The sequence below is a fragment of the Manihot esculenta genome, chromosome 16, assembly GCF_001659605.2.
Source record: "Manihot esculenta cultivar AM560-2 chromosome 16, M.esculenta_v8, whole genome shotgun sequence".
Taxonomy (NCBI): domain Eukaryota; kingdom Viridiplantae; phylum Streptophyta; class Magnoliopsida; order Malpighiales; family Euphorbiaceae; genus Manihot; species Manihot esculenta.
The window spans coordinates 32,160,362-32,178,215 of NC_035176.2; the positions used below are offsets into that span (position 1 = coordinate 32,160,362).

Sequence of the window (17,854 nt, forward strand, 5' to 3'; positions counted from 1 at the left end):
AAAAAACTGATTGGTCGCTTACTGTCTTATTTAATTATCAATGGGTAGATTAGAAAAGAGATAATGCTTATCCCATTGTATCTTGGCACAACCAATCACTGTCGTACACACATCCCATCAACAAATGCAAAGTCATAAGAAGAGACAAAATAAAGCCAGTCAGTGAGGTGACAACCTTGCAGACATTTTTTTTAAACACATTTCACATTTATTTTAATTATCAGTTTTATTATAGTTTGTTATATCCGATTCATTTTTTTTTTATATCATAGCGGATTGTATTTAAAATCCATACAAGAGTATACACATTATAGTGAGAAAAAGAAAGACTCAAATTTAAATTATTCTAATAAGTAATATAATGAGAGTTTTTATTATCATAAAAAAATTATTTCTCATTACATAGTTTATAATATACAATTCATTCTATTTTTATGTACACTTATAAATAAAATTAATAAATATAAGCAAAATTTTTATGTTAAATTTAACATCTAATTTTTTTTAAAATTAATTTGACATATATTTCGCAACATAGGTAAGTTAGAATAAAGAAATAGAAAAATTAATGGTTATTATAAAATAATTTGCAATCTATTCTGCTTGTCACTGTCTCATTCCAATACTTCAGTGATGACCTGTTTTAAAATTTTACTAAATAAATTATTTATCATTAATATACTTTTTACCTAATATTACATATTTTACGAACTTTAAATATAATAATAATAAATATTATATTTAATGAATAATACTGCAGCAGTTAGAGAAATCACTTTTCTTTTTGTTAATTTTAATTATTTGCTTCATTTGATGGTAGATATGTATTATTTTAATAAGAATGAGTGGTGTATGGATTTAATAAGTATTTAATTGATTCAGTTTTAAATTAATTTAAATTTAAACAAATTAAAAATTAAAAATTAAAAATTTATAAAAATTAAATCAAATTAAGAATTAATTTCAATTGATTTAGTTAAATTTGTTGAACATTTTAATAGATTTTTTACTTTTTATATAAATATTTCATGATTTAATTAAAATATTTTAGTTTTGTTTTGGTCTAATATTTTTATATTATCAAAATGATATAATATTAGTAGCTGATTGATTTGATTTTTTTGATTTTTCTAATAAAATTGAATTAAATTGAAATAATTAAATTTTTAAAAATTAAAATTAAATAAAAAAATATAAAATTAAATTGAATTTTTAAATTAATTTAATTCGATTGATTATTTCAATTTGAATCGAATATTACATACTCCTATATACGTATTCGAATATGAGGTCTCATGTGAATAATATGTCTAATTACTGGATCAAACCAAAGTAATTACTAGATATATTTACTTATTAGGTTGAAATCTCGATTTTGTTTTGTAACCACCGACACATGTTTTAACTAGAAGTAATAAGTTCGGTTCAAATAAAAATAATCAATAAAATTAAACTAATTTAAAATTTTAGTTTGATATTTTATTTTTTTTAATTTGATTTGATTTTAATTTTAAAAAAATATAATAATTTTATTTCAATTTTTTATTATAATTTAAAAAATTCCATGAAATTAAAATTAATTAATTAATTAATAATATTATATTATTTTAATAATTTAAGGAGATGACCAATGTCAAAATATTTCAATTCAATTTTATAAAATTAAAACAAGTCATAAAAAGTATAAAGTCCACCAAAGAGTTCCAACCAATCCAACCAAATTGAACTAATTTAATTTGATTTAAATTTTTTATAAATACTTAACTTTCAATTTATACTTTGAAACCAATCCTTGTATTGTATTTAATTTTTTTTCTCTCCGAATTGAGCTCCACATTGTGAGGCAAGCTTATGCTGCGTGTATTGAAGAGCCAACTTCTGTGCCTATAAAAAGTAATAGGTACTTGCGATGATAAATCAACATTCAAAGATAAAGGATAGAGAGATGGCAGGCCTTACCAACGGAAGCTCTCACTTTCATATCAACATTCCAACTATAAAGTTCACCAAACTCTTCATCAATGGCGAATTTTTAGATTCTGTCTCAGGTGCTTTTCACCCTTTCTTTTATTCTCAAGAACATGAGTTTCCTGCTGCTCTTTTTTCTTTTCTTCAAACTTCAGATTTACTGTATCACTTTGATTAAGTTTTCATGTTCAAAAGCTAGGATTTGCTTATTAGATTTGGATTTAGTTGAGTAGTTTAAGATCCCATTTGATGGATTGGAGATTTATTTTCCTCAATAGTAAGAAAATAGTTCTTCATTTTCAACTTCAAGCAGAAGTCAATCAGTAAACTTTCTGCTAAACCCCTCTTGGCTATCCAAACAATATGAACAGGGAAAACATTTGAGACCATAGACCCGAGAACTGGAGATGTGATAGCCAGAATTGCTGAAGGAGATAAGGAGGATGTTGATCTAGCTGTGAAAGCTGCCCGTGAGGCGTTTGATCATGGCCCGTGGCCTCGAATGTCCGGTGCTGTATGTGCTTTGCCTTTCTCTACGCATTTTCATTTGTTTTTAATTTTTTAAAATAAATTTCTTTGATCAAATTTGCTTGTTCTTGAATGGCGACAGGCAAGGGCCAGGATTATGATGAAATATGCGGATTTGATTGATCAAAATATAGAAGAATTAGCTGCACTGGATACTATTGATGCTGGAAAATTATATGGTTGGGGCAAAGCAGTAGACATTCCTTCAGCTGCAAATCACCTTCGTTACTATGCAGGTGCAGCAGATAAAATTCATGGAGAAGTGCTAAAAATGTCTCGAGAGTTACAGGGATATACTCTGCGTGAACCCATTGGTGTTGTAGGACACATAATTCCCTGGAACTTCCCTAGCTCTTTGTTCTTTTCCAAGGTTAGCCCAGCCTTAGCTGCAGGATGCACCATGGTTGTCAAGCCAGCTGAGCAAACCCCTCTTTCAGCTCTATTTTATGCTCATCTTGCTAAGCTAGTAAGCTTGCCTTTCTCAAACTTCCTTCAAAGCTCAATTGTTAAATTCTTTGATGCCCTTGTTCTTCCCTTGTTTATTTAAATCCTAATTTACTAGGCTGGTATTCCTGATGGAGTGATCAATGTTGTGACTGGGTATGGACCAACAGCTGGTGCCGCCATTGCGTCTCACATGGACATTGACAAGGTAAGGCTCATTTGAAATAAGAGTAGTTCACTTGCAAGTTGACGTCTAAATGTGGTTTTTTGGCTGCAGGTAAGTTTTACAGGGTCTACTGAAGTGGGGCGTTCAGTGATGAAGGCTGCAGCGACAAGCAATTTGAAACAGGTTTCACTTGAACTAGGAGGCAAGTCCCCGCTCCTAATCTTTGATGATGCTGATATAAATACAGCTGCTGATCTCGCTCTACTTGGTATACTGTATAACAAGGTAAACTGATTTTTTTTTCCCTCTCCCTTTCATGTTACCAAACATTCTTTCCATATAGCTAATGATATGTTCTTAATTTCTTCAGGGCGAAATTTGTGCTGCAAGTTCACGTGTTTATGTTCAGGAAGGAATTTATGATGAATTAGTTCAGAAATTGGTCGAGAAGGCAAAAGCTTGGGTTGTTGGAGATCCTTTTGATCCTAATGTTCGACAAGGACCACAGGTAAAAACTGTGTAGTTAATCAAGCAACTGAATCTGGCAGGAGAACTGAAATTGACTGAGAGCTAACTGACCGAACTAAACTAGTAAAGAAAAATTCTTCTATCTTTTCAAATGTTGTAAATTCCTGGCTAACTGTTTTCACAAAAAAAAGTTGGTAGTGCTCCTACTTTTGTTGTTCTGACTTCTGAGTAAACGATTTCTTGTTAACTGTTGATTGATGAGTGCATTATTTTGCTGATGGCAGGTGGATAAACAGCAGCACGAAAAAATTCTTTCTTACATTGAGCATGGCAAAAGAGAAGGAGCAACATTATTAACAGGAGGCAAGCCTTTGTTCGAGAAAGGATATTTTATAGAACCAACAATTTTCACAGATGTTAAGGTACAGTTTCAACTTTCAAGACAAACACTCGGGAATATTAAGCTTAATTTGCTTCATAACTGATCTTTTCAATTTGATTTTCTGAACTTGTTCAGGAGGACATGTTAATAGCAAAGGATGAGATTTTTGGACCTGTAATGTCGCTAATGAAGTTCAAAACAGTAGAAGAGGCAATCGAGAGCGCTAACAACACAAGATATGGTTTAGCAGCAGGCATTGTGACCAAGGACTTGAATGTGGCCAATACTATATCAAGATCAATCCGCGCAGGCATCATTTGGATCAACTGTTATTTTGCCTTTGACAGGGACTGCCCTTATGGAGGATACAAGATGAGTGGATTTGGAAGAGGTTATGGAATGGAAGCCCTCCACAAGTATCTCCAAGTTAAATCTGTTGTAACTCCCATTTACAATTCTCCATGGCTATGACCAACAAGCCTCTGGCTCCACAATGAAGGAACACCTCCTCCCTGATTATGATATGCATTGTGTTTCTACATTGCACCAAATAAAATTTTCTTCTCATATATCATATGAAAATCTAGATAAAATCAAGTCCAAGTTTCTGTTCTTTCTTTGGAATGATCATTTCGTTTAAGAATAAGATCAAATGGAATAAACAACAGAGCCAACAGATATATTCAGATCATGAAGCACTCCCAAATACAAGCTGGTAGAAAAAGGGTTACTTTCCGATCTTCCCCCTGAGCTTCACGCCCAGCACTTTCTCCATCTTCGCCAGAACTGCCTGGTTAGGAACCGCCTTGCCATTTTCATACTCCTGTACCACCTTAGGTTGCTCGTTTATCAACTTAGCAAGCTCCGATTGGCTCATTTTCTTCTCCAGCCGAGCCTTCTGTATCGCCTGTCTTAAAGTAAAACATCAAGACGTTTTGTATAATTAAATTATTTAATATTTTTTAATTATTATCTTTCTTAATATTTATATTATTTATTCATATGATTTTAGCTATATATATTATTTAATTTTTATTATTTTAAATATTAGTAGTAACTTATTTACCACGTGTATATATATATATATATAAAATTCAGTACGTATGTCTGTATGTTATTATTTGACTTGTTATTTCATGAACGTTATATTGAACAAGGAATATATAGCATATATGGTGGGCCAAAAATTTCAGCATTCAGAGAAGAAGACTAAGAGAGTAGAGTTTTGCAGGGATTTGATTGTTGCCATTTTTTTGGTCAACATGAATAGATTCCATAATTCATGGCCTTCAGTTCCGTCCATGAGGATCTTGCAATGGAGCTCCTGAGAAATGTGAAATTGCAATTCCTGAAGACAATAACAATGAGTCATGGGTTTCGTGGAGAAAATTGCAAGAACTTATACCTGATTTGCAGCTTAAATGAAGGAAGAAGAAGAAGAAGATATTATGGGTTTATATCTCTAAATCTAAAAGGGTAATTGAAAAACTTTTTCCACGAAGGGGCCATTAGACGTGAATTCTGCTGAGATGGAAATGATATCCTCCAAGTCGCGAATCATAATCCCAAAATTCAAGTCATACATATATGATCAATCAGTTTTAGCAGAGTTCGGCAGCCTCGTCCCTAGTTTGATGCACAACTTGGAGGGAAACATTTCCATCTCAGCGTAACCGATCCCTTGCCTAGAAAAAGGATTTCCAATTACTCCTTCAAGGAAAAAAGAAAAGCCAAATGTTTTAGCACAAAAGAAGAAGATGATCTGTGGGGATGTTAACCACATTCGGATCCAGTGGATAGCTCCTTTAAAGGAGGGGCTGTTCCCTGAGTTACAAGTTTAGAACAACAATAACATGAAACTGATGGCAAAAACTTTGTGGAATTGATCCTTTTCCTTGCAAAATTTGTGTTATTGGTAGTTCAGAATATATTTCACGTTTTCGAAACCTTTAATTTTAAATATATATACATATTACAATTTTATTTTAACTGGGACCATATCATAATAATAAAAGTATATTCATTATAAGTACAGTGATTCCATTGACCATAATTTTTTTTTTAAAAAAATCTTTTAAATTGGAAATTCTGTATAAATAGATACAAGCATCCGTTCCGTCTTTGTTGAAACAGTTAAAAAAGAATAAACTGAGACCACCATATTAAGGCCTCCTTAGGGGGTTATGGCTATTTCAAGCACCTCATTTTCTTTCTTTTTGAAAGTTGAAAATAATTGTTTCGCAAATATTTTCATAACAGGGTTTGTGGGAGAACGCTGATTCTAAAAGCTCAAATTTGAGAAATCAGTTTCCGAGCGCAGCCCATTTGCAGAAAGAGTCAATTAGGGTAAATGCTTTCCAATCAAATCACTGCCATTCTCCGCACAACATTGGAAGATAAAAGATGTTTTGTGCACCCAGCTCTTCCAAGGAGCCATGGTGTTTTTAGATCACAAATCCAGTGCTGAACGCTAGAAAGCAAATTTATTTTCAAGATTCAGACTACTACTTCAGTTGTTGACGAGAGGATAAATGTACAAGCTACATAATCATAACACCTTAATTGTCCAAGATATGATTTCAACACAAATACAATACAAAAGAGTACATCAGATTGAGAAAGACTGTTACTAGATTCCCAATCAAAAGAAAACGTAGGTAGCCAATAGAAAACCATCATGCCCTCGAATTACTAAATCCTTGGGATTCCAAGGATATAAGCACCTTTTGGCACTCTCCAAGTATAAAAAGAGCTGGAGAAATTCCTTTCTCCATATAACACTCGTGATACTCAGTTATTTTTGCCTTTTTTTTTTCAAGCATTGGAATCCCAAGAGTTCCACTTCAAAAAACCTGACACAAACGATTCCCTGGAATTAAAACATAATCAGGAAGATGCACGGAAACGAAAAAGAAAAGTTAGAGAACATATCAATCTAAGAGTATTACCATAAGGTATAGGCGTATATCTCAGTAGTTCAGACACTGGGTAATCAAGTTTTCTGATCACCTCAGTATGCAAGTACAGTGTATCAGAGTGTACCACATAGGAAGGTGCTCAAACCTTACTGCCAGGTACGATCTGACAGTTTATAATCCAAACCACTAGCACTACACCATCGAGGACACATTCATAGGCCTTCTCAATAAATAAATAACAGCCAAATGCCTCCTGATTTTTTTTTTTTTTTATGAAAATTCATTTTACCCTCAACTTTATAATCATCCTATTTAACCCCCTAAAACCATGGGATAACTTCAACCCTAAATCCAAGATAGCTATGCAGGTGATTCAATGCATCTGCTAGGTGAATGATGCTCATTAAATATATTGACTTGGGAAAAGAAGAAGAATTTAATTGCAAAAAATTTTTCTTATCTCTCTTTCTCCATTTTTCTCTCTTAGAGATTTAAATACGTATGGTAATGACTAGCAAATTAATTCGAACTGTGCACGCATATAACCTACTTTGCTGCACAAATCACAGGGGCTAAGTTATTCTTCAGTTTATAAGTTCAAGGAGTAAATAGAACTATTAAGTTGAGAGGATAGAATGACTTTTTGTGAAAAGGTCAAAGGCAAAATGTGCATTCAGCCAATAAATAACATATTTGTAGATGATTGAGACATTAAGACTTGATGCATCCTACATACCACTGAAGACAAAAGTGGATTCACCAATTACCTGCCCCTTGCACTGTAGACATAGCAACAATAAAAACTAAGTTCTAATCTCAAACTAATTGGAGTTGACTACACAGATCCTTTTTCACCATTCAACCCAATTCAAAACCAATTCTGCATTGCCCCTTGCTATTGCAAACTTAAGGGGAAATTACACATCATCCTTGTTTCAAAAATATGCTAACATAGTCTAATTTTCAATTTATCACTCCAAAGAAAAATATGGAGAACATGTTTACCTGCTGAAATAGATGGCTATTTTTCAGATTTGAAAAAAAAATGAAATTAACAAATTTTACAGCCTTTTCTCTTTTATGCAAAAAATTATGACTATAAGTTCTAATGCTTGTAATATGACAAAACCAAGTGACAATGACAAAACTTGACAAGAAGTTATTCAAATCAGAAGAAAACAGGATTTAGAAATCTATACGCCAATGTTGGTCTTGCTCTTAGTATTGGAAGTAATATATACATTAATATTATAGATCAACTAAAAGGAAATTGAAACAAAAGGTAGACCTGCAATACAATATCTTTTTTCTTCATGACAAATGAAAGGATCCCAGCTATAACAAAGAGATCAAACGGTAACTGATTGGCATGTTTGGTTCTGGAGGATAAATGAAAACAATCCTAAACTTAGAACTTGGAAACCATGTTTGCTTCCCATGCCCTATGAATGGAGCCTAGACGGCCATGTTTACTGATTGGCATGGCTTTTAAGGAGTTCTACAGAAGATCAGTCCAGAAACATCAAAATAATAAGCTAACATTCAATTTGTTAATAAAATTGATAGGGGATCTTTATCAATATTTGATGACAACCTAAATAATCAAATCTCCCTCTATAGTCTATATGCAATTAATTGAAGAAACTCAACATATAAAACATTTTATAAAATGCATCATAGTCACGACATTGAGAGTGATGCAATTAAGTCTAGATATGAAAAAGGATCATCAGGCAACAAGGTAACAGTTATGGCTTACCATCAAACAACAAATAAGTCATATTATGATCACATGTTTCTGAAATTTTTGAAGACTTCTTTGAATTAAAAGTTACATCTTTCTTTGAAGAAAAACCCATACATTCAGACTTTGAAATTCATTCAGAGATTATGTAAAAGGAAGAAAATATATATTCACATGACTTCATAAAATTTTTACTGAAGTAACGCTCTGAAAAAGAATTACTCAAATGAACATTCCTGTGTTACTCTTACTAAGTATCATTTTGATATGCACAAAAATGCATCTGAATTGTATGTAAAAATTAGGAAATAAAGCAGTTGGGATTTCTTATCTATGCCCAAAGAGTGCTAGCACCATGTAGCGGAGAGAGAGAGAGAGAGAGAGAGAGAGAGAGAGAGAGAGAGAGAGAGAGAGAGAGAGAGAGAGAGAGAGGTATGACAATGAATATAAAAGTCAAATTAATTGTATTATTCAGTGATGAGAGCCATTGGAAACATGCATCTACATCACACACAATACATTCGAGGTGTGACAAAATTTTGAAGAACTATTGATGTTCGTCAAAGAAATCTTTTCAGTTGTCTATTCTTGATTACTTTATTTCTTACTTCGTCTCTACCATATTTATTTCATCATAGACAAAGTAAGCTTTACTTTGTAAAAACTAAATTATGGTAACAAAACCCGTCCTTAACCTATGTAAATATTCAAGCCACGGTTCCACTACTTATTTCAGATGACATTACCAAAAAGCTGACAATGATAACTGAATGCCAACCAACAAAAGGAAAGACGTCAAAAGACCATATTGTTTAATCAATTTTCCAAGTAAACAAAAATCAAATAAATACATAATCATAAAATATAGATTGCATAGAAAGCACAGATCTACCTGGATACCTACATTATTCACTGACATCCTCTCCAGAATCATCTTCATCATCAGTATCCTCTTCCTCATCTACATCATCATCTCCTTCCCTTATTTTCGCAATCTCTGCTTGCGCCCTCTCTAAAATTTGCTTCTTCTGCAACTCCAACTCTCTCTGAAATTCCACTCTCATCCTCTCCAATTCCATCATCTGTTCCCTCTTACTACTCTCTATCTTCTCATATATCTCCCCAAACTTCTGCACTGAATCTGCCAACACTTTCAACCCCTTCACCCCATCACTTCCGCCATTCCCTGCCCCCTCCTCTTCTTCCTCTTCATTCTCTGATTCACATGGACTATCTCGCATCTCATCATTCCCATTTGCACGGTCTAAATACACATGCGTGTCCATAAAAACAAATTCTCCTGAATCAACACCACAAGCTAAACTAAACCCACTACCACCTCCAAGTTCTTGGTTCATTAGCATATCCATTTTTCTAAAGTACGCCCATTTGCTATTATTGACACCTTTTGCCTTCTCTTTTTTATATTTTCTCTTCAAAGCATCCATCATTAGTTTACACTGAGTTTCTGTTCTCTTGATTTTTGATGACTCCGACACTTTCTCTGCTACCTCGACCCAGTCCTCGGATCTTAGGCTATTCCTGCCCAATTGCAAGAACCTATCTCCCCAAACCTCCAAAAGGACGAATTTCTCGTGCTCACTCCAATCCGGAGAGAAATTGCCTTCCTCGTACGACAACAATCTCCCACTTCGTGGAACCAATTCGTAATTGGAAACGGAGCTTTTGAGCTTTTGCCTCTTTGGGTATCTATCGAAATCATTATTTTGTTTATCGAGATTGTGAGAATACCTTCTAGAGCTATAGCTGTCGTCGGAATCTTGATCTTCATCAAATTCGTCGTCGTCATCATCGTCGACGACGTAATCTTGATCATAGAGAGAATATGCAGGCAATTTTCTTGAGCGATTGAAAGAATGGGCTTTTGGTGGAAACCCTGCGTCGTCTTCAATATCATCCATTTTTGGGTATATTGCTTGATCAAACAGCAATCGAGTAATGTACAAAATCAGTTGATAACGTTTTGCCTTCTAATTGAAAAATAAAAATGATTTTGTTGGTGAATTCGAGAATTCGAATTAAGATTTGTGGGAAATTAGAGGGAAAGGTACAAAATTTGTGGGTTGAAGAAACCGCGATTTCTAGGGTTTTTAGGAGCGGTGCGAGAGTTTCAAGTGTCGACAGGGGAAGAAGCTACGCTGCACCTGCGAGTAAGTGGGTGCGCGCGCTAAGGCCAGCTTCTACCATTGGCTTTTTATTATTTTTTGTTTTTTGTTTTTTTGTGAAGGTGGGCAGACAGACCATTATTTTTTAGTTATTTGAAACGAATGTAGGGCGAACCCATACAGTCAGAAAGTACAATACCTTTCAACAACTGAGACAGAGATTTAAAGAAAAAAAAAAATAGATCTCCTGGATAATCTGCTCAAAAGAGCCAAATAATGAGCCGCCTTGTTGCCCTTTCTGAAATTATGATGGACCGAAGAAGAATTAATAAACAGTTTAATATCTTCAATCGTCTTGCTAGTTGTTGAGGATGAGCAGTTCAGAGCTGATATTAAGGCCATTGAGTCCGTTTCCACTTGCAAATTAAATAATTGTTGGCTATGACACCATTCCAAACTAACTTTCAAAGCACACATCTCTGCAGCAAGAGCGTTAGTTGCCTCTAAAGGAAAGGAGATAGCTGCAACAAAGGAACCAAATTCATCTCTTATAATTGCACCTCCTGACGAGAAAGATGGAGTGAAGGAAGCATCGATATTAAGTTTCAAAAAACCAGTTGCTAGTTTTTTCTAATAAACCAGCATGGGCTTCAAATTCTGCAAACCGAATCCATCAGGAAGAATATCTGACAATTGTGGAAATGGTCAAGCAAACTTCTTCGTTGAATTAGCTATTCCCCAATTAAGTATAAAAGTGGCAATCTGATGCTTAATTGCTGGAAAGAAAATAGCAGTATCTCCCCAGGTTATGTCGCAGTAAGCTTGCCAAATATAGAACAAAATTACCACTGGTACCAATCTACAAATTCGGCCTGCAAAAGAATTTTGTGAAAAAGATAGCCACCAAGTCATGAGCCCCTGGCTCAAGGTACCTTTAGTCGATATATCAGACAGCACATAAGAACCAAACACTTTCCAAATCTGCTGAATAGGGTTACAGAGATAAAAAACATGGTTGACCGAAGCTTCTGCCGATTGACAAAAGGGGCAAGCTGATGCGGTCTGTATACCAAGTTTTTGCAGTTGAGATGGCAAAGGAATGGCATTTCTCAATATTTTCCAAACCAGGATTGAGAACGTCAGTGGTATACTATTGTCCCAAATCATTCGATGAGATAAAGAAGCTCCTCGACGCTGTCGAACTTCGCTATATGCTGCAGCTAACGTGAAATTACCCATATGACTATTTTTCCATCTCACCGTTCCATTTTCAATTTCAATTAACTCAGCACCAATTGAACTTGCATGGCAGATGCGCTTCCAAGAACAAGAATTCGGTGATTTATATATTATCTCTCCTTGCCGATGATACTTACTGTGCATATAAGCAAATCAAAGAGAATTTTTCGAAAGGTACAACCACCACATTTTCAGAGAATAAGCTTCTTGTAGAGAGAGTAAGGAGCGTAATCCAAGACCCCCTCCTCCTTAGGCAGGCAGAATTCCGAGTACCTTACCCAATGATGCTTTGGTTGCACCGATGTTGAGTTCCAGAAAAAATCTGCAAATTTGCCCTCCAGAGAGTTCATAATAGATTTCGGCAAGAGCATAGATCCCATGGTGTGTATAGGGATAGAGTTTAAAACATGCTTGATTAAAATTAATTGACCCCCAGGAGAAAGAAATTTTTTTGTCCACCCCATCAATTTAGCATCAACTTTTTGAAGCAGCTCCTTGCAATAAATTGCCCGATTTATCCCTTGGTAAATAGGAGCCCCAAGGTAGATAAAAGGTAACGATTTTCTCTTGATACCCAACAATTGTTCAAATTTTGAAACAGTGGCTGGAGTCGCCTTTTTGGTACAATAAAAGGAACACTTTTCAAAATTAATTAATTGGCCCGAAGCTGTCTGATAATCAAGCAAAAAGTTCCTGAAATTACGAATGCTTTTGACATCTCCATTTATAAAGATAAGAAGATCATCAGCAAAAGATAGCTGAGACACAATTGGACAATTCCTGCCAAGCTTATAAGGCAATATTTTCCCTTGATGAATAAGTTGTTTAAGACCTCTAGTAAAGCATTCTGAGGCCTATTTTATTACATTATTAACATGTAAATCAAATTTAAAATTAATTAATATTTTTATATAAAAATATTTTTAAAAAAGTTTATATTAGGGACATGATTTAATTTTAGTAAAATAGTTACAGTGAAAAATGGGTTTATATTTTCCAGCGGAACAAAATTTATACACTTCCAAATGTTAAAGCATGAAATCTCAAAATTATTTATAATTTTTCACTTTATATTCATTGATAAATTAATAAATATCTATATAAATGAAAAATAAGTTATAAGAATAATATTAATTAAAAAACTATTAACTACTTTCAATGTAATAAATTTCAGTATCTCAAACACTATAAAAATTAATAATATTGATTTTCTTTTATATTTATAAAGTTATGAAATTTCATCCTTTTTGTCATTTGCTATTGAATATAATTTTCAATTAAAAATGAGACGGTCTTCCTTTCGTCTAAAAAATCAAATTTATCTAATTTTTATATTAAATTTTAAAAATATATAATAAATATAGTTAAAAACAATAAATTTTATATTATATTCCCTTACTCATATTGTTTCTATTATTAATTTTTCGTTATTAATTTATTACTAAAAATGACAAAATTTGCCCCAAAGGTTTGCAAATTTTTTTTTTATTAACGTGGTAATAAAAAGAAATTGTTCTATTTAGCATTATTAAATTGGAACTCTCGTAGTATGAAGAAATTTCAGTTTAAAAAGTTCAAGTAAATTGGAACAAAAGCAAAAGTCTTTCTTTTTTTTTCCCCTTAATAACACAAGAAAACCTTATATTGTCTTGATTATACAAATAAAAATGGGATTAGAAATTCAGAATTATGGAAATATTCTCCACAGATACCTTCCAACAAAGAAAGAAGAAGAAGATGATAAAAGTTCAATTGGGTTCAGCTTTTCTGCCTGGAGAACGTGAAAAAGAGTTACACTTTCATGCATACAGAATGTGGGCAAATGCGAGGTTTATTAAATGAAACCTGTCTCCAAGAAAGAGTGTTACTGCTCAGGCATGGCTTAACGGTGGCTATGAATGAAGGATGGTCAAATCACGTTGATGGGTATGTAATCTAGCTGGAACGGTGTTGTAAAGCTATCAGCTTGATAATTAAACTATCTCAACTTCCAACCATTCTGAATCCCACTTTACCGGAGAAAAGCCTAGTCGTCGATAAGCTCCTCTATATATATTCACCCATGGAAGACTCCCGTTCTGCGTTCACGATCAAGGTTTTTAGCGGTAATGGAGTCCCTCAGATTTATTTGGTTGGCTGTGTTCGTTGCTTTGCTATTATGCTGTGAGTCTGTCGAGAGCAGAAAATTACTAGAGGAGAATAAGGGTGGGGAAGACAAGAAACCTCAGTGGTTTCTCGATGGTGTGGGGAACCCAGGGTTGGTTGGCGGTGGTTTTGGAGGTTTTGCTGGTGGAAAAGGGTTGAGCTCTGGTCATTCTTTTGGTTTTGGGAAGGGAGAGGGTTTCAGTTTGGGTACTGGAAGCCCTGACATTGGTATTGCTAAGCCTGATTGTGTTGGAAAAGGTGGAGGAGGTGCTGGTGGCGGTGGTGGGGGTGGTGGAATTGGTGGAGGGATTGGAGGTGGTGGCAAGCACCATGAGAAGAAGAAAAGGCATAATCATGGCGGTGGAGGATTTGGAGGCGGTGGTGGTATTGGTGGAGGAGGAGGCATTGGCAAAGGAGGTGGCGGTGGATTTGGAGGTGGTGCTGGTGGAGGGAGTGGAGGAGGTGTTGGTGGTGGTGCTGGAGGAGGAATAGGTGGTGGTGGCGGCTTCGGGGGAGGTATTGGGAAAGGAGTTGGAGGTGGAGTAGGTGGCGGTGCAGGTGGAGGATTTGGAGGAGGTATTGGCAAGGGAGCTGGTGGAGGAATGGGCGGTGGAGCCGGTGGAGGTGGTGGCTTTGGGGGAGGTATTGGAAAAGGAGATGGCGGAGGATTTGGAGGCGGTGCAGGCGGAGGATTTGGAGGCGGCATTGGCAAGGGAGCCGGTGGAGGTGTGGGCGGTGGAGTTGGCAAGGGAGCTGGTGGAGGAATGGGCGGTGGAGCCGGTGGAGGTGGTGGCTTTGGGGGAGGTATTGGAAAAGGAGTTGGCGGAGGATTTGGAGGCGGTGCAGGCGGAGGATTTGGAGGCGGCATTGGCAAGGGAGCCGGTGGAGGTGTGGGCGGTGGAGGTGGTGGCGGATTCGGAGGCGGAGGAGGTATTGGTGGTGGAGGTGGGGGAGGAGGCTTTGGCGGAGGAGGTGGTGGTATTGGTGGGGGAGGCGTTGAGGGTGGGCAGTAGAGATGGATTTGGTGGCAGAATCCATGGACAGGAAAGTAGGAATCTGCTATTGCCGACTGCTTGCAACTTTATGTTCCTTTATCACCTTCATAAAGACTGTATCTATCTGAATAATCTCTTTCATTTATTAATTTTCCTAATGTTGCTCCTAGTTATCAACTTCATGTTCACTATTTTTAAACTAGTTTATGAAGTAATATGAGCATGAGCAGATGATTGTGAAATATTTTAATTACTAATATCATCTTCTGAAATTATTTCAATTTCATACTTTTTGAGTCGTAGTTCATTTGAATCCAATCGAAAAAAAGAATGTATACATGATGGATTGTGGATAAACTCCTACAAATTCCTAAAGGTAAACCAGTGTTAAAATTAAATTTCTAGATCTACTGATCATGTCTCGTTAATCACAGAGCGTTCTCGTTGGTTTTCATTGAAATTAGGACTCTACCACCGAATACACACGAAAATAACAAGGGCATGAAAAATATGCTATATGCCATTTGACAGCCACATCTGTGAAGACAAATATAGAACTTCGAATTCACCTAAACGAGTTCACAAGTGCGAAAACTCTTCCAAGTTTAAAACGGCCTTCAAACTCCCTGTTATCAGAAAATTTTAAGTTTCTTCCGTGAAGAAATCACCAGCTCAATACCTGTGACTCAACTTGGATGTATGGGCTTGGGAAGATCAGGGATATAAAAGATGAGAGATATGGATTCAAAGCTAGATGAACTTAGCAACAGCTACAGAGAAATGAGCTCCATCAACGAGAAGCAAGAGAAAAGAGTTCGACATCTGGAAACAAAGTTGATGTGGATAGTCACCTCGTACATCGTCTCCCAGGGCATCGTTTTCTTGTCTATTTCTCGTCCCTCCAGCATCTCCTGCAACAATTGGTGGTACCCATTTTGCCTTGCTTTCTCTGTGGGTTCCATTTTTGGGATGACATTCACCAGTAGCATCTCCAAGTGGGCACGAACACAGTATCAATACGAGTTGAATTTATTGGACCTGGAAATGATAAATTATGAGATGTACTTGCTTAAACATGGCCAACCAAAGGTGAATGCTCTTTCCAACTTGGAACAACAACAGCGGGTTTTGACGCCCGACAAGGTTAAGGTTTACCAGAGGTATGCTTTTATGTACCTGACAACTTTTTCTTTGATTGTGTTCACCTTCGTCATCTTGCGTTCCTCGTCGACTCTCCCCTGCAATTGATGTCGATGGAGCTGTGGACGGCTGAGTTCTTTCTTCCATATCTGACCTCCCTCCACGACTCTCCTAGTACTTGTGTGAATAAGCAGATCTTAGATCTTATGTATCATGCGCTCATGTGTATCAAAAATAATACAAAGTCTACGTTTTATTGGATTAAAAATGCTGTTACATGTGCTTGAGGCTTTCTACAGGAAGGGACCACAATAACCATAACCTGTTGTTCGAATCACAGAACTAACGAAATAGAAGTGAAAAATACCAATTTCAAAATTTTTTTTTTTAAAAAAAGAGTGATTACTCCTGAAATGAATGAGAAAGAGACTTTATAAAGTGTATGCTACATCTTCAACCAAATAATCCATCAATCTGGTCGAAACATCACAGTCTGAGAGACGGCTCCTGAAACTGCTGTACGTTTGGTTGTTTGATTTTTATCATGCAAGTATCCTACTAGTAATTTCCATTGAAATGAGAAGCCCAGAAGGGAAAAAGAAAATCGTGGACCTGGTCTACTGCAATTGTTGGGTAGTTGCTAGGAAATAGTCTCATGCCCATCACCTTTGGCATTTTTTGCAGCAAGAAAGCTTCAAGGAAGTTGCACCAACATAGCCAAATGCTTTTCTGCGTAAAATCTTATTGCAACTGCCTGGAAATTGCATTCGTGCTGTGTATATAAACCCTCTCTTTGCTTGGATATTTAGAGGAGGAGAAGTTCAAGAACCACTCCAGAACCTTCAACTTTTGTTTATTTCCCATCAGACGTATAATTTCCGCATCCAATAAATTCAACTCGTATTGATATTTAGTAGAGTCTGTCTGCCCTTTTTTGAAAATGGTACACTGAAGGTTGTGAGGAAAATTTTTGCTTTCTGTTTGAAGGTGGAAGAAAGAAATTATATACAAAACAAGAAGCCATATTATGTTTATTTCAAGATCACTCCTTTCTCTTTGCTTTTTGCTTGACGCAAGTTGTTAAGTTCTTTTGATTTCTTTCAGGTTCTTCTAGTTAGAAATATTTTCACAAATCCCTAAATGGAGACTTGTTCAATATCAGTACGGGCTGAATTTATTAGATGTGAATTATACTCTACAAAGCCAAATCACAACTGCAATGGATGATTCTACTGTCCATGATTAACAACAGCTAGCACATGACGATCTTCTTATTATTCCACTTTTTCCTTCAACTTCATAAGGTGGGACAAGTACTCTTAATTTGAATATTTGCTTGGCTTACACGTATTTTTAATTAGTTTTCTTTTTGTTTATTATTTGCCTGAGTTTTGTTCTGAAAAAAAAAGACCAAAATGTCAATGATAATTTTCATTAATCAAATCTAACATTAGAGATGTCAAAGAAAATGATATTAAGGATACCAAGAGCAAATACACTATAGTGCTTCTGTTCCGGCTTTCTCTGCAATTATGCTTTCCAGTTCCAACTACTGTAGTTTCTATTAATTTCAGAGATTTTTTTTTTGAAG

General features: G+C 35.5%; 3 protein-coding genes across 7 annotated transcripts; 2 read left to right on the plus strand and 1 right to left on the minus strand.

The window, feature by feature from the left end:
• The first annotated feature begins 1,808 nt into the window (after positions 1 to 1,808).
• Positions 1,809 to 4,525, plus strand: LOC110603042 (aldehyde dehydrogenase family 2 member C4). The gene is made up of 8 exons (XM_021740696.2): positions 1,809 to 2,048; positions 2,340 to 2,482; positions 2,579 to 2,962; positions 3,059 to 3,148; positions 3,218 to 3,391; positions 3,477 to 3,614; positions 3,859 to 3,996; positions 4,092 to 4,525. Exons 1-8 carry the CDS (start codon positions 1,910 to 1,912, stop codon positions 4,425 to 4,427), a joined length of 1,542 nt encoding a protein of 513 aa, XP_021596388.1. The 5' UTR covers positions 1,809 to 1,909; the 3' UTR covers positions 4,428 to 4,525.
• A 1,895-nt stretch (positions 4,526 to 6,420) lies between these two features.
• LOC110603790 (trihelix transcription factor ASIL2) lies at positions 6,421 to 10,824 on the minus strand. Of its 4 annotated transcripts, none has more exons than XM_021741704.2 (2): positions 9,523 to 10,824; positions 6,421 to 6,808 (listed from the first exon to the last, which is right to left on the minus strand). In XM_021741704.2, exon 1 carries the CDS (start codon positions 10,538 to 10,540, stop codon positions 9,524 to 9,526), a length of 1,017 nt encoding a protein of 338 aa, XP_021597396.1. In that variant the 5' UTR covers positions 10,541 to 10,824; the 3' UTR covers positions 6,421 to 6,808; position 9,523. The 4 variants fall into 4 exon arrangements, with proteins under 4 accessions (XP_021597396.1, XP_021597395.1, XP_021597399.1 ...); XM_021741703.2 differs by having other exon boundaries at positions 6,421 to 6,825; XM_021741707.2 differs by having other exon boundaries at positions 9,511 to 10,824.
• Positions 10,825 to 13,757: 2,933 nt separating this feature from the next.
• Positions 13,758 to 15,398, plus strand: LOC110603315 (glycine-rich cell wall structural protein). 2 transcript variants are annotated; one of them, XM_043951663.1, is made up of 2 exons: positions 13,761 to 14,854; positions 15,017 to 15,398. In XM_043951663.1, exons 1-2 carry the CDS (start codon positions 14,092 to 14,094, stop codon positions 15,139 to 15,141), a joined length of 888 nt encoding a protein of 295 aa, XP_043807598.1. In that variant the 5' UTR covers positions 13,761 to 14,091; the 3' UTR covers positions 15,142 to 15,398. The 2 variants fall into 2 exon arrangements, with proteins under 2 accessions (XP_043807597.1, XP_043807598.1); XM_043951662.1 differs by having other exon boundaries at positions 13,758 to 15,398.
• Positions 15,399 to 17,854: the final 2,456 nt, after the last annotated feature.

Bases quoted from the DNA above. Each gene is read 5' to 3' on its own strand.
- LOC110603790 (XM_021741704.2), bottom strand. From the start codon at position 10,540: ATGGATGATATTGAAGACGACGCAGGGTTTCCACCAAAAGCCCATTCT.
- LOC110603315 (XM_043951662.1), top strand. From the start codon at position 14,092: ATGGAGTCCCTCAGATTTATTTGGTTGGCTGTGTTCGTTGCTTTGCTA.
- LOC110603042 (XM_021740696.2), top strand. From the start codon at position 1,910: ATGATAAATCAACATTCAAAGATAAAGGATAGAGAGATGGCAGGCCTT. The intron at 2,963-3,058 runs GTAAGCTTGCCT...CTAATTTACTAG, and splicing joins ATGCTCATCTTGCTAAGCTA to GCTGGTATTCCTGATGGAGT. The intron at 3,149-3,217 runs GTAAGGCTCATT...TTTTGGCTGCAG, and splicing joins CTCACATGGACATTGACAAG to GTAAGTTTTACAGGGTCTAC.